The 22,803-nt window shown below is 39.5% G+C and overlaps 2 protein-coding genes across 2 annotated transcripts in view; one reads left to right on the top strand and one right to left on the bottom strand.

Moving 5' to 3' along the window:
- The window catches only part of zgc:85777 (acyl-CoA/acyl-ACP dehydrogenase), a 60,755-nt gene extending 53,570 nt beyond the window's left edge, over positions 1-7,185 (top strand). Inside the window, exon 9 of the mRNA XM_042331829.1 lies at positions 5,781-7,185. Within this exon, the coding sequence (XP_042187763.1) occupies positions 5,781-5,874 (94 nt within the window). The 3' untranslated portion in view covers positions 5,875-7,185. The remainder of the gene's footprint in view (positions 1-5,780) is intronic.
- Positions 7,186-12,697: 5,512 nt separating this feature from the next.
- On the bottom strand, positions 12,698-21,081 carry bet1 (Bet1 golgi vesicular membrane trafficking protein). Its single transcript, XM_007909257.2, has 4 exons — positions 20,948-21,081; positions 17,414-17,520; positions 15,569-15,625; positions 12,698-12,859 (listed from the first exon to the last, which is right to left on the bottom strand). Exons 1-4 carry the CDS (start codon positions 21,048-21,050, stop codon positions 12,704-12,706), a joined length of 423 nt encoding a protein of 140 aa, XP_007907448.2. The 5' UTR covers positions 21,051-21,081; the 3' UTR covers positions 12,698-12,703.
- Between the last annotated feature and the right edge of the window lie 1,722 nt (positions 21,082-22,803).

Here is a 22,803-nt window from a genome sequence, read left to right as displayed (position 1 = left end):
TAACTTATAAGTCATGCTAAAATATCATTGGGGGAAAAGTCAGTGGAATTCAATAGCCCTTGGTTATACATACTTGAGATATTCATTAAACATTCATCCGTGACTTTTGCAGTATGCAACCAGCAGCTGTCAGATCTGGTTAATAAAGCATAATTCAATGCAATTTTCACCATTTAATGTTTACCATATTCTATCTCAAGAGTTGTGCCAAATAAAATTCACATTTATTTTGGGGTATTGTCAGGCCAAAGTTTATTTTCATTCCTTACAGTTTTAACAGATCCATTAACACAATAGAGATAAAATATTGGGTGAATATTGTGGCATTTTGTGTGCTAACCTTCGCAGTCTGGGCAGTAAGCTTGTTGATGAGTCCAAATCATTTGTGCATATGCATGTGAGATTTTAGTTCTGCACAAGCCTGGTAACCTAATGCACACGTTATACATGTACACCAAAAGTAAATCTTTTTGTGTTACCTTTGTGGCCAGTACCACAAATCTCATGAAGCTAAGCCTCTGTAGTTTTGTACAGTGTAAGATTAGTCAGAATGAGATGATAGTTATAGAGAAATGGAGATAGAAAGTTAGAGAAGCTCAGAGGGAGCGAGAAAAAGAGTCAGAGTCAGAGAGGCTGTGGCAGAGAAGGCCTGGCACTGCGTATACAACTGGAAATTGTATAGTGACAATTTAACTCCGGATGGAAGACTTTTTTAGTTAGCACTGTAATTGATTGTATTTTTCATGATACAGTATTGAATTATTCGTGTTTGTTTCTTTCACATCGGAACCAGTCCTAATTAGTCTGGTCAGTTGATTCTACTGTAAAATACCACTGCAATAACATTTCAATGTTTTACAATATAATGCTGTTACGGACGTTTTTTTTAACCCTTCTCAACAAGTAAATTTTGTGTATCAGCCACACTATCCTGTATGTGCCTTCACAGTTTTTTTTTAAATTCCATTTATGTCATTGCATGTGCAATTTTGTTGAGAATGGGATTTGTACAATAATCCACATCAATGCTCTCCAAAAATAATAGATCTAATTGCCCGTGGAAGGTGATTATATACTCAGGAATGTTCCTTCCTTTCACAAAGACTGTAGTATTGACATATCTGAAACTAACTGTACTCCTCGCTGTACTGCAATGTTTCAGCTTGCTCAGCTGCCCATATTTACGTGGAAAGCCCAAACCATAATAGCCACCAAAGCTCTCGGAAAAATTGTGGTACCCATCTCTATTTCATTAACTACTCTAGTTTCTTTGTGTCTAGAAGGATAAAGCAAAGCATCTCTTACATGAAGATGTAGATTGGCTCTGATCCAGAAAGCTGTAAAGGCAGCATCAGTAGGGACAAGTGAAATAGTTAGTGATTTTAAAAGTGAGATAGGCATATTCGTGGGTAGCAGAGATATTAGAAAGGATGGGGCATTGGGATCCAAAGATCTGCCAAGATCTAATAAACTGATGGAGCAGGCTTGATGGGCTGAATGGCCTCTTCCTGTTCCTACTTACTATTGATCTTACCTTACTATGTCAATTGTTAAAGCACTCTTTAAACAATGGGAATTCATTGCAAAAGCAAAGTTAAACCTGTTTAACTCAGTATAAGGAAGAGATTAGAAATCTGCTATAATGTATTGATATCACTGATTTGTAGCCAAAAGTGTGGAGTTCTGTAGCTCAGTGGTTAGAGCACTCGCTTTGCAAGCGAGAGATCTGAGTTCAATTCCAGGCAGAGGGCGAAACCTTGGGCAAGTTTCCTTACTCCACACAGAGCCTAATAATAATCCCTCCAAAACCAAAAACAATAATAAATTGGTCATTTTCAATCTACGACTGTTTGTGGGACATTGCTGTGCGCAATTGGCTGCCGCGTTCACCCACAAATATACAGTCAATTCACTTTACAGTGTGTTCTGTGAAGCGCTTTGGGATGTCCTCCCGACGTGAAAAGCGCTATATCAAATGCAAGGATTATTATTAATATTAAAGAGTTTTTGAAGAATTTGACTTCTACTTTTGCAGATCGTATGATTTGGGTGACTATAATGAAAGGAAGTAAATAATCCTTTCTTGCCGGGAAGGAACAAATGTGCCTCTACTAGATTAAGGATTCAATGGCTCTAAATCATTTGAAAGGCTAAGCTAACAAAAAGAGAGCATAAAACATGTGAAAAACTAGATTGTCAGGAAGTGCTCACCAGTGGTCAATATTGCTTAGACCTTCTGGAGATCAATTTTCTCCTTTCCTAAGATGGTGAGCTGCAATACTTACTTTTTTTAAAGAGTCAGCTAATCTTTATCACTTTTGTTTTAGTCATAAACCGGTGGCATGGAGGGGTAAACTTTATTAAAACTTTGACCTATGCTAAGTGACATTTCAAAGCAATTAGGATCATTTAATTGTCATTGTGCTAAAATGAATATAGGAATCCACAGACAGCACTGTAAAAGAGCATCACCTGGGCATCTGTCCAATCTCATTTACCAAACACATTGTTCACTATCTGTCATGTTCCCACCACGATCATTTACTTCTCTAAACCCCTCTTAATATTGTCAATACTGTAATAATAAGAACCTCTGAACACGTTTGTTACTGATTGTTTAAGCAGCCATGCATCCTCTGTACTAGAACTCAAATTAAAGTATATAACAAATAAACCTAAACAATTTAGTTAACAGGTGTCAACCTGACCCTGTTGGCAGCATTTTTGCCTTTAGGCTAGAAAGATTATAGTTTCGTGCATTGCATTGCAACGTAAAGCTTATAGTCCAGTGCATTGCTGGAGGGAGCACTGCATGTCAGACTTGTTCTTTGGATGAGACATTAAACCAAAGTCCATCTGTCTGTTTACTTATTAAAGATCCTGGTTTCCTGGCCAACAATCCCACAGATAAAATTGTCTGTTTGTGGGATATTGCTGTGAATAATAGGTTGCTGCGTTTCTTCAAAAAATTACTCCTCACATCTCTGTTCAACTAGCGGTAAATAGGAACCCAGTTAGTCGATTAGCGGAATGCTTTTCCAGGGGTAATAATCCCTTCAAAAATAAATAAATGAAATAATTATTTGGTCATTCAATCCACAACTGTATGTGGGACACTGCTGTGTGCAATTGACTGCTGCATTTCTCCCACAAAATATACAGTCAATTCATATTTACAGTATATTCTATGAAGCGCTTTGGGATGTCTCGAAGACGTGATAAGGCGCTATATCAAATGGAAGTATTATTATTATTATTAAAAATGCACAGCTACTACATATTACAGCTAAATGCCATTACAGCTAAATAAAAAAAGATAGATGCTCTTGTTTGGCTCTCACCTCAGTGCATTGACTGTATCGATCTGTACAGATGCTAACTACACCTCACAGAACCAGTGCGGATCCTTTGTGTCTTGTTCAACCTTGAAGTCCATCTGGGCATCTCAAGAGTCCCCCCACCTTGCTCTCTCCCTGCTTCCACTTCCCCCAGCTTGGCCTGGGGACTAGTCAGTTGTATGAAGAACTTTGAGACCTCCTCCCAATTTGAAAATGCGTTGTATAAATGTTACTTGTTGTTAACAGAAAGTTTGTGAAGTGCTTTGAGATGTTCTCAGTTTTATAGGTGCTATATCAGATACACAGATTACTATCATTATTTTATTATTATATCATGAATTCAAGCCACTGTGGAGTGTTTGCTTGGTTTACTAATACTTTCTAACAAAGAGGCGCAGAAATAAAGAGAGCAGGTGCCTAAAAATAAATAACAAGAAACATAGCATTCATTAATTTGATATTATTAAACAGAACAATTCAGGGAATTGCAGATGTACAAAATGGGTTTGATCTCACTGTTCCTTGTTTGACAAATTGCTGATCTTAGTTGTGTGTCAGGAGGACTTGTCATGCTTAAAGCAGGCACTTCTGCAGACAAAGGAATTGAAAATGGAGAGTAAATCAATTCACTGCAGAGTCTACAGTGCAGTTTTTAAAAGAATTTGTAGATAACGAACCCTTGTCGTGACCATCGCTCTGGAACTCTCTTTGGATATCAATTCCTGATCCTACATCCAAAAAGTCGGCTTCTGAATAGAGCTCCAGAGAATCACTCCAGAGGCAGCTGAGATATGCCCATCCTTATGGAAATCTCACTATCTTAGAAGCCTTTATAGTACCCTTTTAGTAACTGGCCTGAGCTGTTGTTTGCAGAGATCTACAGAAGGATCTCACATGCAGTATCAAAGTCAAGAAGAGACGTGAAATCTGAGAGGAAATAAAGTCTTGAATGGGGCTGATATCTTTCATGTCTCAATTTCACGTCTGTTGACAGAAAATAATTTCCAGCCATTGAAAAATTTGACTGGAAATTACATTCATCCAGGTCTTAATAATCTTCTATGAGACCTAAGTAATTTCCTGTCAGAGAAAGAATCTTCAGATGATTGGAAATGAGACAAAATTACTCATAAGGAGAATGCTTAAGATTTTATTGATGGTACTTAAACCAATTTACAGATAAACATTAACGTTAAAAAAAGCTGGAACACTAAAATTAATTAGACTGATATGTTTGAAGTCTCTCCCTCTGATGTGATATACATGTACACATCCACACATATGGCCCAGAGGAAGCCTGACAAAAGGGAAATTGCAAAATAAAATAAGACCCAATTCTAAAATGTTCATAATGAAATGCTATTAAAAAATCTAATTAATCCCATTCATCTTGCTTTGATTTTCAATTTTGTTCCTTTTAAAAAAAAGTAAAACTTAATTGATATTTCAGCGGTGTTATTAAATAATTAAAATGAGGAGGATTGATTTTAATAGGGGTATTGATGTAGGTGGATGGAATAAACTGGGCTCACCATCATCATTGAATATAATAAATTGACCTCTCTTTCAAACTCACTAAACCAGTGTTCAAGTTTAGCTATCAGGTTTGATCCTCAGCTCTCCTTTTTCCTTCACATCAGTCTTATCCTCATCTATAAATCCCTTCACACCCTGGCACCTCATTATCTGTCTGAACGCCTGCCCCACTCCCCTTTTCACCTCCTCTGCTGGGATAACTCATGCTTGTTCTGTGTGCCCTGCCCTAACCATGGCTAACCCATTGCATGTTGTCCTATTCCTTTCCAGAAAAAAAATCTTTCTATTTATTCAGTGTAGGCAAGATATAAGAAAGAAGTCTATTGATTTCTTCAACAATTTGGCTGAAATAGTGTAGATTGAAGTATTCACTGAGATTCAATGGTCAATCATCAATGATTAGTATAGTGGGACCCTGCAGTGTGTGAGATGGCTGCTGCATTTACCTATAGATATATGAACTAATTAAACATAATTGAATGTTTGTACGAAAGTGATCTGGAAATGCAGGTACATTCTAAAATGCATCTAGAAAATCAGCATTTGTATATTTTTTACCTTACAGTCTAGCCTGATGTTATAGGGGTCTAGGGAGTGCTGTGATGGCAGTGGAAATGCCCTTCACTTAAACTAAGGTCCCAACTGCTTGATCTTCATATAGACATTGAAGATCACTTAATACCATTGTTAAAGAAAAGTGAGTTTCTCTCAGTGTCCTGGCTAGCAGTCCTCCAGGTGTGTTTGTCATTCACCTCAAGGCTGTTTGTAGGGCCTTCCTGTAAGCAAACCATAGCGGCCTCGCTTGCCTACATAAAGAGTTTCAGTACTTAACACTTTAAGATGTTTTAAAATGTTTTGTTTAGATTGATGAATGTCTTTTCCTTTCTCTTTATTCCATTCCTCCAGAGATATGAGGCTGATGTCAATAGGAGCTGGCACTGATGAAGTTATGCTGTCTATCATATGCAAGTATATGGGGACCATTCCTGAATCAAAATGATTGATACAAAGGTCCAGAAGAAAGTATTGGCAATAATTGGTATTGGTGTTTTATTTGGGATGTTTGATTTTAGGACACATTTAGAAGATATTAATGTACACAAAATAAGCAACGTAATGCAATGTGTTTTTCTGAGCCATACTATGTGAATTATCATCTTGGGGGAAGAGATACTATCATCAGACTTGAAATAAGTTGTTAGTTTGTGTAACATCCTAAACACATTTTACAAACACTTTTGATTAATTGCCATACTTGTTTTAATCAGTGTTGTTCACAACTAGTATTAGTTAATTGGATTTAATATAAATTCCGAACCTTGTATCTTCTTTAAATACCTTCCGCCCAGGTAATGTGTTTCTTATTAAAAATTATTATTCAGAAGTAAATGCAAACTAAAGCTTGAACCTAGGCTGACATGTTCATTGCCAAAGTGTTGGTGTTTACATCAGTTGGTATCAGCTACGATACTAAACAACATGACCTGAAGGTATAAGGGAAGAGCATGGCTTTGGTTTCCAATGGAAAAGAGAAAACAGTTCAATGAGAGCAATGGGAATGGCACATTTTGAAGGTGGCTATTCAGTTTCTTTCCAGTTACATTGCCAGGAGTTGAATGACTTTGGTGAATGAAGTTAGGGATTTACTGTAATATTGTGGACTCGAATACTTTAAATGGTGCTATAGCTATTTTTCTAATTTGTTTCCTAGAGTATCTCTTTAAATTTTCATAGATATTCCTGTAGTGCCTTTCTAAAAATTCAGATACATAATTTTTATACTATAATTATCTATTTGTTCTGCTGTGTTATCTGCTTCCAAGTGTATAATCATCTATAGAGAAAAGAATAAGGTGGGTAGTGAAGGGATCTCTTAAGAGGTCTATGTTATAATTAAGTGCCTGTGCACATTGTTGTTGAACAGTAAAATGGCAAAGTGCACTAAATCTTTCAGTAAGTCTATTCCATTTAACCCTGCTGGGAATTTATGTATAATTTTACTCTTCATTACAATGACATTTTCCATAAATCGCCTAAATATGTTTAGACTTTAGTGAAATGGTCATGTATCTACGTTCCTTATAAATCAGTGCCGAGTAATTTGCTAATCCCACCTCCTGAACTGTCATCATGTAGCACAGTCCAATGCCTCAAGAGTCGTCTCAGACTAACTTTGAAATGCCATCTACCGGCCGCACGAGCGTGCACCAGAGCTATGTGTAACAGTGCCTTATTAGGCAAATTTCAGGATCAATGTATTTCTGTAATGTGTATTGTAAAATATAATTAAATTATGATTTTATTCCCCCAACCATGTCTGTTGTACTTAATCATTATTTACTCATTTGGAAATTTTCAGTGATGATTTTTCACTCGAGCAGTTTCAGCTCATAAACCTGTGCATTGGTTTCTTAGAAACAGACTGTTACAAAATCAGGAGATTGGAATGAAAAATGGAGTTACTCTCCCTCAATTGTTATTTTTAGAAAAGGCTTTTTGTGACTAATCTCACAGCTGTCATAATCCTGAGTCTTCTATTTTTATAAACTGCAGGGTCTCCTTGGAAGTGAACTGGCTCCAAGGTGCCATGTTTGGCAACAGAATGTCAGAATCGAACCCACCCTCTGTGGTGATCTCAGCAGTCAGGATCCTGAGCCAGGTGGGTCTGCAGTATTCCAGGGCACTGCTGATGACAGCACAGGCAGCCTGGCTCATCGAGGTTTGGAAGAGCCGACCAGTCACTGGAGGCAGTTCCCGCTTAGCTCCCATTAATGGGTTTGGTGCTCCTCGCTGGACAAGCAACAGGAAAGCTTGCCAGGCAGTGCTATGCAGTTTTAGCTGGTTAGACTCCAGCAGCACCCCAACACACAATCTGGGGTCCACAAGCCTTGGCTTATGCCAACCTGCACCTAACACTTTCTGGAATTAGATGAACAGGGTGTGTCTTTCCAGGGGGAGAGTGCACATTCCATTCCAACTAATATTTTTGAAATTTCCACGTCTAGGTAGGATGCATGGAACTTGTTTGGTTTGGATACTCTTAAGCATGGTGATGGGTTTCCACGTGTCAGATACCTGGCTTACTAAAAGAAATCCATAGTTGTACTAATTCAACAATAGGACATTAATATATGCTTTGGCTGTCAATTGCTCCATCTTTTGACTAACAACTATATCAAGAAAACAGATTTTGAGAAGAAGTTAAATGAACAGATTCTATTCATTTTCCTTGTTGAGAATCACTGCAAACGACCATGAAAAGCATTGTACAAATCTAGAATGTGCAGTGTGATCTGAGACTAAATTGCCTCGGAGGGTAGATGCCTAGACCACCTCAAAGTAGTTTTGGCAATGCATTGGTTCATGTCATTTGAATGGATGAAAATCTCTAATAAGACTTCATAAATAACAGGATAGGTTTTGCAAGGGCAACCTTGACCCTGATGGAATCATTGAACCAAATGTATACCAAAAATTTATTTGTGACTGCCAAGAAAAGCAGCCAATATAAAAGCACTACATTTTCCCAAGGTTGATCCAAATGTTAATATGTTACCAACAGCAACTAGCAAAACTCAACAGTGGTTTTAATATATTTTGTTTGCACAAACCTGTCTTGCCAGGAAGCTTCTAAATGTTTCACAGGTTGTGGGTATATTACAACAAACCTTTATCTAGTCTCATTGATGAATCATTGTTTTGGAAATAAGAATCTAAATCTAAGTGGAACAATTTATCAATAAGTCACTTTGTTCAATAGAACACATCACCCATTAAAAACAAAAGAGGAGCACTTCAATCTAGAATACAGATTATTTTAGTGGTTTAGATAAGAGAAGAGTAAGATAAGGATAACATCCCACATTTCAAATCCAGTATTAGTTCACGGTCAGCCACTAAAAATAAGTCACTGAAGTGTTTGACTGTTTAAGAGCACGCCTACTTCTCTTTCTGAACAGTAATATTTGTTCTATGATTAGATTACAGGAATTAATAAATGATGAACAGATTCTGAAGCTCAAATTTATGACCCAGCATCGCTGCAGTTTGTGCTAATTTAATATGCCTTTCACAAAGTTATCTCTGTCCTGATCTCACCTGTCCAATATTCATTTCCCAGCTGCTCAACTCAAATAAGCTGCATGAAAAGGATTTCAGGACTGCAGGTGTATGAGTCTGAATACCTGATTGTCTAATAAAAAATTATCAGAATTTGGTGCTGCTTAGCAGAGTTCTGCGTAAGTGTGTAAGTGATGATCCCTGCTTTCTTTCTACTGAATACCAAAAAAAATGGAATTAACAGTAAAACTCTAGTCTTCTAGCTCACACCACTGCTAGTTACCACTTTGAACAATGCCTGTAGTGCAATTGGCATTTCATTAGGATACTATTATTGCTCAGACAATACCAGTCTGGCTACTGGCTATGTATCAGAAAAATGATCCTTGAATGTCAGTTACATAATTGGAAATGACAAATATCCACACCTCTTACAGGAGTTAGCAAAGAAAGTTCCATAAACACGTGAATATCGAATCAGATTGAATCTGATGCCCCCACATTAAATATTCCTACCAAAACAGCACTGGTAGTCATCTATAGATCTTCTGCCACTTTTTTATACTTATTTTCCATCTTCACCTACGCCGTTTATTATTGCAAAAGATGAAAAAGGTTAGACAGTACTAATAAGTATGCAGAGATCTCACAAGGACATCTTGTACACTTCTGAAACTGTTGGCTCTCAAGGAATTTGGCAGGGATTTGCTTCCTTCGACTGGAATAGAGAGTATGCAGTGTTCCTATAGAAAGGGCCTTCAGTTTTAATGAAGGGTTGTACTGAAAAATGTTAATCTCTTAAATGCTGATTGACGTGTACATTTCTGTACTTTAATATATTTTAGTTTTTATTTTAGCTTCACAATGTTTCTTTTTATCACCTCTAAACCCAGGTTTTGTTCAAAAATATATTCACTGTGATAGTAATTCCTTGCAAGGTACACTGTGGAGTCATGAAGTTGTTATAATCTGTCACCACCAGATCAGAAAAGTGGCTGTTTATGCCTAACATTTTATTTGACAAATAGAATAAGGTTTAGATGTACAAAATACAATTTTCTATGATTTGGTATATGTATGATAGTTGAGAATGAACCTGAATCTATACTTATTGCTGTATAGCTACAAGCTAATATCTGGATGAAACTCTTAATTACTGTTCAATGTGCAGGACACGTGGAATTTTTTATTGCAAACATTTAATTTTACATTATTACACATATTCTGACAAAGAAAACACATCATACTGTATTTAATTATGCAACAATAATTCCTCAGGCACTTTTTTAAAAATACAACCACTTTCATTCTATTGATGGAAAAGAGACATTTCACCTTGATATCATGCTTTTGGCAGACCTGAATTTTTACATGTTTAGGAAACTTTTTTGATAGAAATTTTGAAATATAAAGACCTTCCAATGGCGGTTTATAATCTCTCGAGTAAGACTTGGCAAGTACAGAATGGAATTGTAAGAAGTTTGTACTCCCACTAGAGACTGGGTTAAAACTACTTCCATGTAGAAATCGGAGACAACATTTTTATTCATTCAATCTGGGATGGATACAAACCTACATCCAAGAAGTCAGTTCTAGTCAGTTCTTTATCTCAGGCTTCAAACTCTGAAGTACCAGATAAAATTGTTATTCATAACATTTTCCCCAGAACGTTCAGTTAGTAAATTTGTCATCTCTGGATCATATCAAAGCAAGAACCATGGCAGAGAGTTTGTGAATCACTTCAGTTCCTGAACTTACTGCTTGGTTGGTGCTAACAGCCATTCAGATTCCATCATGGCAGATTGCATCCACCCACGTATTTTTTTAACAGAATATCTCTCACATAACAATTTGCCTTTATGTAGCACCTTTGGGTAACGTTTTGAAGTGCTTTACAAAGATGATGACGGACACTGATCAGGAGAGGTGACCCTAGGTACTGTCGAAGTGTTAGATTTTATTCGGCTTTTAAAGATAGTGGGGGGGGGGGGGGGGTGGGTTCGGTGGGAAGCTTGAGTAAGTTCCAGAGACTTTGTAATAGTGTATTACATTATTCATCAAAAACACAGAGACATTGAATCAGAATGCCCTCATGATGGAGTTGATAGGTGCTGTAACCATTTTCTGTATAGCTCCAACTCCAAAACACGTTCCAATCGCCTTTCACTGCTGTTGGACCCACTGATAATTCAGGGAGGAATTCTGAAAACAGACCATAGTCCCCAAAATACCGAATTTCAGGATCTGCCAAAGCAACCTTCAACATAAAGTTGTGTTGCATGATGGAATGTACAATTGGTAGAAAAGCAAATGTCTACACAAATCATAAGTTCATCGAAAGAGACAGTATGCCATCTTAACCTATAGTAGCTCCCTTCATTTGTTTTTCACATTATAATTATAAACTTGTATTTGATATAGCATTTTATTACATTGAAACATCTCAAAGCAATTCAGTTACTGTTAAGTGGAGTGACTAATTGTTAGCAAATGTAGCAGCTTTAGGTCTCAAGTCCCTGCTACCAGACAACAACAAATTGCATTTATTTTGCACCTTTCACTCTGGAATATGTCCAAGGTGCTGGACAGTCAAGGGCTTACACCCAAGCTGGGGGTTGGAATCAAGAAGGGTGGAGAGCAAGGGGGGTGGGGGGGCCTTTGGCAATGCCTCTTAAAGTCATTAACAAGTCCAAAGGGAACTCTAACTATAATCAAGCTGCCTCTTTGTTCATCTTGTGAACTTAAACCTAGTCTATTTTACAGTATCGAGGTACGACAATCCTCTTTTAAGGCATCCCTTTTAATGGCAAAACACTGGTGCAGTGTTCGGAATATCAATGGACTGCATCACTTGCTGAGTTTCTGACACTGAATAACAGGAAGCAGACGAGTCCACAAAGTACTGCAGTCATATCCCGGCTGCTCTTATACACCTTCCAGCTGCTTGAGGGTGGGGTGAAAATCAGCTGAGCTCCCTCTCAGCCAATGGTTAATGCAAGGAAGCAAACAAGTAAAAAGAGGAATTGTTTTCTTTCAGTAAAAAGCAGAAAGTGTTGTGGCTGTTATTTGGGATATAGAAACTTTACCTTTCTGAGTACATATATTTTCCATTATCTTTAGGAATTATTCAAGAAATGTAAATGAGCTAAGAAGTTGCCCAGCAATTCAAATCTGTAGGAAATAAACTAATCTCCACTTGGATGCTCCGCAGAACCTTAGAAAGATGTGGCTAGACATCTTCAGTTATTGGTTGAGCCTATCTCTTTCAATTCTGTGACACACTGCTTTTTGCTGCAACAATAGAATATTCCCAAATCCGATGTCTGTACAGTTGAGACAAAACACTTAATACAATACAAAATTACATTTGTATAGCGCCTTTCAAGTTGGGAGGACGTCCCAAGGTTGGAGAGATTAGACTCACAACTCGGCATGCATGTAGATTAGGAAATGATCAGGTTTTACACAACATTTGCAATTGTAAGGGAAGAAGCAGAATTTCACTTAGGTCAAATATTAGAAATACCATAGCTACAATTTTTTCCTAATATGCAAACATGAACATGAAACATTAACCGAATCAGAAATCACTGAGAGAATGCAGAGATGATCACAATGTAGTCTGCAACATGAGGGTGAGGCAGCACCCTCATTTGTTAAAAAAATCTTTAAAAGATTTATTATAACCAAAATTTATCCAGTCCCAGAAGAGCGTTAGTTCACTGTATGTAAGGTGTAATACGTGAATACTGGAGTGGCACAAATTTATTTCACCTCAGTTTAATAATCCAGTAAAGTACAAAAAATACAAAAAATGCAAACAACATCATGTAGCATATCATTCTTGTTTGACTCCCACGGGATATGTGCTTGAGTCTACCCATTGTTGCACCTAGCAGTCCACCTGTGGAGTCAAAGTCCGTATCCTGTGAAAGCACAATATTGATTCTTGGTGAAGTAATCCAACCAAATGTTACTCTAACATAGCATATTAAACTTGCCATCTCAAGATGACCGGGTATTTTAGTACAATGAGGTACTTCATTGCCTTGATGTTAATGGGATACTTTTTAAATAAAATAATAGTCCTTACTTTTAGTATAGGAGGTCACGTTAGGAGGTCATGTCTCACACCTCACCAGATTTATTGTAAAGCGGACTGACTATGCACCTTGTGAGCAAATGTGGCATCAATTGTTCACAGCAGTTTGCACAAACAGCAAGAAGTGAATTACCAATTTTATTTAGGGGGACTCTTGCCCACGGCACTGGGAGAAACTCCTCTCTTTATGAATAGTGCCATGGGATCTTTAACAACAACAACAAAATTGTATTTGTATAGCTATATTATATATATTACATCCAGCTGAACAAAGACATGGGACCCAGTTTAACCTTTCATCTGAAAGATGGCAATCCCAACAAAACAGCACATCTCCAGCATTGTGCTGGGATAAGTTTATAGCAAGTCTCGAAGACAAACAACACCAATCAGCTTAGTATATGAGGCAAATCACAAAATCCATTATTATTATTTAATATGTTTGGAATAAAATAAACCCATTTACCAACCGCCTCATCTGTTCTAAAACCTCCTATCTGAAACATTTTGCCAAATATTTTTAATCAAATTCACACACAATTCCCATCATCATTTATCTTCCAGTTCACTATAAATCTTTTTTAACCAGCACAACCTTTATTGCTGTTGNTTTTTTTATTCTGCAGCACTTCTAACTTCCTTTAATTGTTGGAGTAATATTTGATCTTAACAACTTATATTATTGTGTTTGGTTAGTTTGTGCATATATTCTGGGCTGTTAAGTTTTTTCAATCATATAAACAGTAGGTTTCCTCATCTGTCTTCCTTTCAAGTCAGTGTTCATCAGCTCCACTGCCCATGGTAAGAAAACTTCTTAGAATTTACTCAGTAAATTCCACCTCACTGAGAATCAAACTGTTGCATAAATAAGAATTTTACGGTAAATAAGAATAAGTAAGAATTTTACAGAAGGGTGGAGGGCAAGGGAGGCCTTTGGCAATGCCTCTGAAAGTGTCATTAACAAGTGCAAAGGAAGCTCTAACCATAATCAAGTCTGCCTACAGAAGACCAACTGGCCCATCATGTTTGTGCCGAGACTCTGAAAAAGCTTGTTAGTTCCACTCCCTTGCGTTTTCCCCACATGATTTTATATTTTTATTTTTTAAACATTTGTCTAATTCCCTTTTAGAGCTATAAACTTTGGAAAGACAACATCTGGAGAATTGTGGAGTCCTGCAGCTCAGTGGTTAGAGCACTCGCCTTGCAAGCGAGACACCCAAGTTCAATTCCAGGCAGCGCGAAACCTTGGGCAAGTTTCCTTACTCCACACAGAGCCTAATAATAATCCCTCCAAAACAAAACAATAATAAATTGGTCATTTTCAATCCATGACTGTCTGTGGGACACTGCTGTGCACAATAGGCTGCTGCGTTTCGCCCACAAATATAGTCAATTCACTTTACAGTATATTGTGTGAAGCACTTTGTGATGTCTAGAAGACGTGAAAAGCGCTATATCAAATGCAACGATTATTATTATTATAGTGGATTCTGCTTTAACCACCATTTTTGGTAGGTAATTCATTCTATGTCCTAGAATCCCTCAATGTTAACCAAATTCCAATGTCTCATTGCAGTGATCTTCAACATCCACCAAAAGGCATCACAATAATGATCACTACATAGCAATCTGGTTGTATTTAAAAATGTTGGATTACATAATCCCTGGAAGGCTGATGTGCTGCATTCTTTCACTATCATTTATCTTCATCCATCCATCCGAGAACTTTGCTCTCTGGCCTTGTTTCACTCTTTTCTGGTTTTTCAAATTGCATTACAGTTTGGAAATATTGCAAATTTGACAGTTTCTGATGTTAGCATCGTACAGTATTGCTGTCCACCCTCCATTACAGTTACCAGCACCATGTGAGAAATCTCTTATTAGGCAGAAACAATGAAACCAATCAATAGCTATACCATGTACTGGAGCCTTTCAAACTGAAACTTTGGTTTATATTTTACTGACAATAATAATAATAATCCTTGCATTTGATATAGCATTTTTCGCGTCTTCTAGACGTCTCAAAGCGCTTCACAGAATATGCTGTAAAGTAAGCTGCTTTAATCAGCTGTACTCTGAAATGAGTACGTGGAGAGTAAGTGGATCTCCTTGGAGAGCTGAGCTCGCTTCAAAACAACATGCTTGGCAATGAGATGCCAGAAGTCAACTCAATTCTCTAGGACAGTCTTGGTAATCAGATAATCCTGAGCCAGGCAGGTCCACAGGGTACTGCTGATGACATATTCGCCAGCCCAGCTCATCTGACTTTACAAAAACTGTTGCTTAACATTTTCTAAAACAGTATTGCTGGTGGAAAATGATTATTACTGAATGCTGCAGTTTTAATGTCTCACAACAACTTCCAATTATCATTAAAAATCAACACCATAGTTTCAGCATTGTTTCTGTATTTGGGTATTTCACATTTAAACGTGTTCCATGGCCTCGCCCAATTCTTTTCGGATAAAATAAAATAAAAATGCAATATCTGAGTGTTACTCATTGAAAACTTGTGTGAATGTTCAATACATACCATCTCATTTATCATTTTATTGTGGTATTTAACTTCAGTTCCAATATCAATTGAAAGCTGCAGAAAAAATGAGAAAAAGTGAGAAAATATCAAATTATTAGTAATACAATGTTGCTCAGTTCCTTTCTTCCGATTCGGGTGCTCTGGGTGGACACAATTGTGGAGTCCTGTAGCTCAGTGGTTAGAGCACTCGCTTTGCAAGCGAGACACGTGGGTTCAATTCCAGGCAGAGGGCGAAACCTTGGGCAAGTTTCCTTACTCCACACAGAGCCTAATAATAATCCCTCCAAAAAAAAATAAAAACAATAATAAATTGGTCACTTTCAAACCATGACTGTTTGTGGGACATTGCTGTGCGCAATTGGCTGCCGCGTTCGCCCACAAATATACAGTCAATTCACTTTACAGTGTGTTCTGTGAAGCGCTTTGGGACGTCCTCCCGACGTGAAAAGCGCTATATCAAATGCAAGGATTATTATTATTATAATTTACATGAATTGTGGAGTGCTGTAACTCAGTGGTTAGATTCCCGGCAGGGTAAAATCTTGGGCAAGGTTCCTTACTCCACACGCCTGTTTACCTGGCAGTAAGTAGGAACCCTTAATCAAATTAGTCGATTGGTGGATCGCTTTTCCGGGGGTAATAATTCCTTCAAAAAAAAAATAATAAATTGGTCACTTCAATCCAAGACTGTTTGTGGGACACTGCTGTGTGCAATTGACTGTCCACAAAATATACAGTCAATTCACGTTACAGTATATTCTGTGAAGTGCTTTGAGTCATCTCGAAGATGTGAAAAGCGCTATATAAAAAGCAAGGATTATTATTATTTATATTGCACAGCCACTTCTGGCTTCCAATTAGAACTCTAACTTAGAATCTAAATGTAAGATTGTGTTGCTGTGATATTGCAGAAAACCTACTTACCAGCAACATCAAACTATTATCTCAACTGTACAACACTGAAACAACTGATTCAACTGATAATAGAATGTATCCAAATTAACTTCCCTTTATTTCAGATAAAAGATCTTGCTGAATATGCAGACTTGCTCTCGCACACGTTAGTATATTGCGGGTTTGAATTTAACGCGATATGACAGTGGAGCTGTGGCATATAGGCTTGCTACTTTGCAAAGAGTCATCACCACTGTCTACCAGCTTTGTGCACATAGTGCAGAGGGCTTGGGAACATCAACAGTGACCCAAGCAACCTCATAAATTAATTGCGAGCGGTCCTGTTATGAATGACCCATTTTAACACAGTCTCATATTTTAAAGATCCTGACAATTGCATTATAATGGGGCATTATCCCAACATAGATATGAATGATATATCATCTCATCCTTCCAGTTAATGCAACTGTCTTCCATGAATAGCATTAAGTTGTTTCTTAAATGAGCCCAGTGTCCTGCCTCAACCATCCTTCTTGATCATAGTAATTTTGTTAGAAACAATGCACCTTTCAGCGAGGACATCCCAAGGCTCTGGACAGTCAAGGATTTGCTCCCAAGCTAGGGGTTGGGATCAGGAGGAATGAAGGAAGGGAGGGTAGGAGGAGGAGGGTGACTGAAAGTGCGGTTGGAGAGAAGGGTCTTGAGACAGGGCTTGAAAGAGGCAAGTTAGGAAGCGAGATGAAGGGACTGTGGGATGGAGTTCCAAAGGATGGGGCTAGAAAGGTTGAAGGGCCTACCGCCGATGGTGGGGCAGGCAGAGCGGGGAACGTGGAGCAGAACAGAGTCCACTGAGTGGAGGAGCGGACAGTTATCACTTAACTGCTGAACAGTATCAATACTTTAATCCAATGTAAATTACTTAAACCTGTAACAAATAGATGAACTCACCGATTTTAATGCAGTTACTTTCTCACGAAGTCCCTCTGTTAACTTTTCATTTTCCTCTTCATAAACACTATACCCACTGCCAGGGGTATATGTAGTGGCGCCATCCCCTTGGAGGAGGGAAATAAAGTTACTTGGTGAATATGTGGTAATTCTTGGCACAGTGTAATTTTGTCTTATATCTTTCTTTCCAAATCAGCAGTCATTTTTAATAGTGTCTGAATACATCAAGCAGTTGATTTTCTGCAGTGCATAAATATAAATATTACTCCCAACAATGAAAATTCACCATTTCTGTGGACATGTTTATGGTCTTAGTACACTTCAGTTATAATAATAATAATCCTTGCATTTGATACAGCGCTTTATCACGTCTTCGAGATGTCTCAAAGCGCTTCAGGGAATATACTGTAAAGTGAATTGACTGCATATTTTGTGGGCGAAACACAGCAGCCAATTGCGCACAGCAGTGTCCCACAAACAGTCATGGATTGAAGTAACCAATTATTTTAAAAATTATTTGAAAGTCATTATTACCCCTGTAAAAGCAATCTGCCAATCGACAAACAACCAGGTTCCTACTTACTGCTAGGTAAACACAGCCATGTGGAGTAAGGAAACTTGTCCAACGTTTCGTTTCAGTACGTCACTAATTGTTCTTTTCAAAATAGGTTTATGCCAACAAGTGATAGAAATTATCACTTCAAAGAACTTGCATTTAGCATCTTGTACCCCTCCCACACCATCCAACCCACTGTCAGCACCTGAGCTTTCAGTTGATATGCCTCTGCTCTGCAGAATTCCATCTTGCACACTCTCCTCGTCTTCCAAAACTCTGCTGAAAAAACCTTTGATGACACATTTGGTAACTGTCCCCATACTCTTACAATTTAGATGACCGTCTCGAAGACATTCACAAAGATGAAGATCCCCAAGCAAAGCAGGGAAGGAGGAGAATTTACGGGTGTTGACCAAAGGCAGTCAAACAGAATTTGCCTATTCTGCCCTCACAGAGGTTTGTGTCCTTCGCTGGATCCTATTATCAGGGACTGCTAATGGCCTTGAAAGATTCAATTCACATTATGAGACGACAACATTTCAGAGGCACCTGGGGGCCAAAATGGATCTATCGGACTCCACAAATTCCTCTATAAATTGTGGTTTCCCAAGATGGGCAATTCCAGGTTCATAACAATAAAAATCTCAAAGAGAAGAGAATTCCTCCCAATGTCCTGGCCAACAATCCTCCATGGCTATTGGCAGTTTGTGGGATACTGCTGCGTGCAAATTGCCTGCTTCCTTTGCCTATAAAACACACAGTCACTACACTTTACAGTGAATCCTGTGAAAAGGTATGAGATGTCCTACCGACATGAAATGCACTGCACCAAATGCGAAGATCATTATTTTCTATAAACAATGCTGAAGCTGATGTTATATGCTGAGCTTTGCTTTTAATATCCCACCTCTGTTATATTACCCCCATCATTCATGATATTTGACAATATGTTCAGCTTTTATGCAGTATCTTCTGCAGAATTCCTGCAAAGCCTCATATTGTTTTGGTTGCTGTCCAAAAGCCAAAAGGGTATGAGTCTTCACAGGAATTCTCAGGTGTAGAACTATAGAAAGTGACAGGACAGAAGATGACCATTCGAATCCTTTACATGCCTTCTCCCAGTACACCTGTAGTTTACTGTTTTTCCTTATAGCAATCAATGTATAGGAACGATATAACATGACTGTCATCAGATATCAAACCACTGCTTCCTATGAAACAGGTGTGTGTCAGCCTGGCTCAGTGGTAACAAGTTCGCCTCTGAGTCAGAAGGTTGTGGATTCAAACTCCACATCAAGACTTGGAATCACATAAACGAAGATGACACTCCAATGCAGTGCCGGGGGGTGGTGGGGTTGCATTGTTGGAGGTGCCATCCTTTGAATGAGGTATTAAAACGAGGTCCCGTCTGCCTATTCAGGTGCACGTTAAAGATCCTATGACTCCTATGGAGTCCTGTAGCTCATTGGTTAGAGCACTCGCTTTGCAAGTGAGAGACCTGAGTTCAATTCCAGGCAGAGGGCGAAACCTTGGGCAAGTTTCCTTACTCCACACAGAGCCTAATAATAATCCCTCCAAAACCCAAAACAGTAATAAATTGGTCATTTTCAATCTACGACTGTTTGTGGGACATTGCTGTGCGCAATTGGCTGCCGCGTTCGCCCACAAATATAGTCAATTCACTTTACAGTGTGTTCTGTGAAGCGCTTTGGGAAGTCCTCCCGACGTGAAAAGCGCTATATCAAATGCAAGGATTATTATTATTATTACTAGAAAGGGGTTTCTCTCCAGTGCCTGACCAAGAATCCCTCAAATAAAACAAATTGGTTATTCACTTCAGGGCTGTTTGTGAAACATGGCTGACGCATTTCACTCAGAAATACACAGGCAATCCACTTCACAGTATATCCGTGCTCTGAGACGTCTCAACAATGTGATAAGGCGCTGTGTCAAATACAAGGATTATTGTTATTATTAACGGTGGCACTCATTCTTCAAATTGAATTTGTTTAATTGTCTCGGTTGGTCAACATAGAGACGTCTCTACCCTCCCAATCCCGACCCCCAACTCGGGTCTGAAACTCTGACAGTCCAACACATTGGAACGTCGTCCTGACGTGAAAGGTGCTATACAAATGTAATATGTATGCGGTACAGTCACAGTCACTGGTAGTCACCGATGCTGGTACAGTTAGTCACCGATGTTGGTACAGTCACTGAAGCTGGTAGTTAGTCACAGTCACTGATGGTGGTACAGTCACTGACGATGGTAGCTAGTTACAGTCACTGAGCCTCGTAGTTAGTCACAGTCACTGATGGTGATGGTTAGTCATAGTCACTGATGGTGATGGTTAGTGACAGTCACTGGTGGTGGTGGTTAGTGACAGTCACTGGTGGTGGTGGTTAGTGACAGTCACTGGTGGTGATGGTTAGTGACAGTCACTGGTGGTGGTGGTTAGTGACAGTCACTGGTGGTGATGGTTAGTGACAGTCACTGGTGGTGATGGTTAGTGACAGTCACTGATGGTGATGGTTAGTGACAGTCACTGGTGGTGATGGTTAGTGACAGTCACTGGTGGTGATGGTTAGTGACAGTCACTGGTGGTGGTGGTTAGTGACAGTCACTGGTGGTGATGGTTAGTGACAGTCACTGGTGGTGGTGGTTAGTGACAGTCACTGATGGTGGTGGTTAGTGACAGTCACTGATGGTGATGGTTAGTGACAGTCACTGGTGGTGGTGGTTAGTGACAGTCACTGGTGGTGGTGGTTAGTGACAGTCACTGGTGGTGGTGGTTAGTGACAGTCACTGGTGGTGGTGGTTAGTGACAGTCACTGGTGGTGATGGTTAGTGACAGTCACAGTCGGGAGTTGCTGACGCGGCTACAGTCCGTGTGACAGTCACTGACCCCCCGGTGATGACACGCGGACCTGCGGCCATGTTACCGCTGCTCTGTGTCGGGTGTTTGTGAAGCACTTACCGAGCCCCGCGCGCCTCATTGTGCGGGTTGTGTGTGCGGTGGTGTCAGGGCCTCGGCTCAGCCCCGCCCCCCCGCCGCTCGCTCTCGCTCTCGGCCACGACATCAATCCAACCGCGCATGCGCTTCAGGCACGGCGAGCAGCCGCATCGGAGAACGTCATCACATCACGGGTGTTGTTGTGATGTACGTCATCACGTCACGGGGTTTGTTGTGGATGACGTCATCGCGTCACGGGGGGGTTGTGGGGAACTTTATCACGTTGTTGTGCAGGACGTCATCACGTCCCCGGGGAGCATCATGTCACCATCACGTGACAGCTGGGCTCAGTTGGTAATATTTTCTTCTGAGAAGGTTTCTGGTTCCACATCGGGACTTTATAGAGTTCCCGATCTCAAATGATGCTCAATAATAATAATAATAATAATAATCTTTGCACTTGGTTTCCTTCCACTCTCGCGCATCATCACGTGGTCGAGACGTCTCAAAGCGCTTCACAGAATAGACTGTAAAGCGAATTGACTGCAGTTTGTGGGTGAAACGCGGCAGCCGACTGCGCACAGCAGTGTCCCACAAACAGCCGTGGATTTGAGTGAACAGAACTTTTTGGAGGGATTATTACCGGGAAAGGGATCCGCCAGTCATCTAACAACCGGGTTCTGACATACTGGGCTGACGGGCGTATGCAGAAAGGAAACTTGCCTAAGGTTAAGTCCTACCCGGGATTCGAACCTGGGGCCTCTCGCTTACGAGGCTATCACATGGAGTCCTGTAGCTCAGTGGTTAGAGCACTCACCTCGCAAGCGCGAGACCCGGGTTTGATTCCCCACAGGGCGATAAGTGAGAAAACAAAGAACTTGGACTGTAAAAAAAATTGCCTACATGGTACACACGGAATGCCAATTTGTACGTACAGGAAGATTTTTTTAAGCAATATGCACACAATTTTGTGTTAAAGCGATCTCTGATTACAAGGTTTTGAGGTGCTGCCTTTCAGGTGAGATGTTAAACCATCTCTCTGTTCAGGTGGGCATTAAGAATCAAAATTAGTTTGTGCCGCATGATCTCCTATCCTGTAAATTTATAATTTTCATCTCTTGAATAACCCAGAAAGAAATAAAATTATTAATCATAACATGAAAATAAGGGAAAATTAACAAAAAAGTTAAATAAGGAACTTGCAGCCATTGAAACCTTTACATATTCTGTCTGAAGAAAACACAGACCAGCACAATGCAGCACAACAACAAAATTACATTTGTAAAGCACCTTTCACGTCGGGTGGATGTCCCAAGGTGCTGGACAGTCAGAGATTCGGACCCGAGCTGGGGGTTGGGATCAGGGAGGGTGGAGGGCAGGGGGGAAGCAGGGAGATCGAAAGCACGGTCGAAGAGAAGGGTCTTGAGATGGGTCTTGAAGGAGGCAAAGAGGGGGCGAGGCAGAGGGACTGCGGGATGGAGTTCCAGAGGGTGGCGGCGGAGTGGTAGAAGGCCCACCCGCCAATGGTGGGCCAAGCGAGGCGGAGTACGTGAACAGACCAGTTACAGACATCTTCTGGACTAGTTTCATCCCATGTGCATCCTTGCACATTGTTATAGGAGGACCTGAGACCAATAACTTTCACTGAAAGTGCCTTTCTTGAGACAAAAAATACTACAAATCATCAAAACTTGGAAATTCTAAGCAAATCAAACATAACAATTTCAAGAATATATATTTTTAAAAAGGACAGGACACGATCCTTTAAATATATATTTAAATGGTGATGGAAGACTTACGAACCTTTTGTTTGATTGACTGGATTCAGAGGTTCTTTGTAGAATGTCTCCCAGGAGACGTGAGTGGAGAAAAATTCATGA

Source organism: Callorhinchus milii, unplaced genomic scaffold (genome assembly GCF_018977255.1).
Source record: "Callorhinchus milii isolate IMCB2004 unplaced genomic scaffold, IMCB_Cmil_1.0 Scaffold2, whole genome shotgun sequence".
Taxonomy (NCBI): Eukaryota; Metazoa; Chordata; class Chondrichthyes; order Chimaeriformes; family Callorhinchidae; genus Callorhinchus; species Callorhinchus milii.
The sequence above is the reverse complement of the archived record's forward strand: the minus strand, read 5'-3'. Positions and strand labels throughout refer to the sequence as shown.

Coding starts and splice junctions, on each gene's coding strand:
- bet1 (XM_007909257.2), bottom strand. CDS start 21,050: ATGTCGTGGCCGAGAGCGAGAGCGAGCGGCGGGGGGGCGGGGCTGAGC. Junction 17,521..20,947: donor AATGAGGCGCGCGGGGCTCG/GTAAGTGCTTCA, acceptor CCCTCCTCCAAG/GGGATGGCGCCACTACATAT. Junction 15,626..17,413: donor AAGTAACTGCATTAAAATCG/GTGAGTTCATCT, acceptor TTTTTTCTGCAG/CTTTCAATTGATATTGGAAC.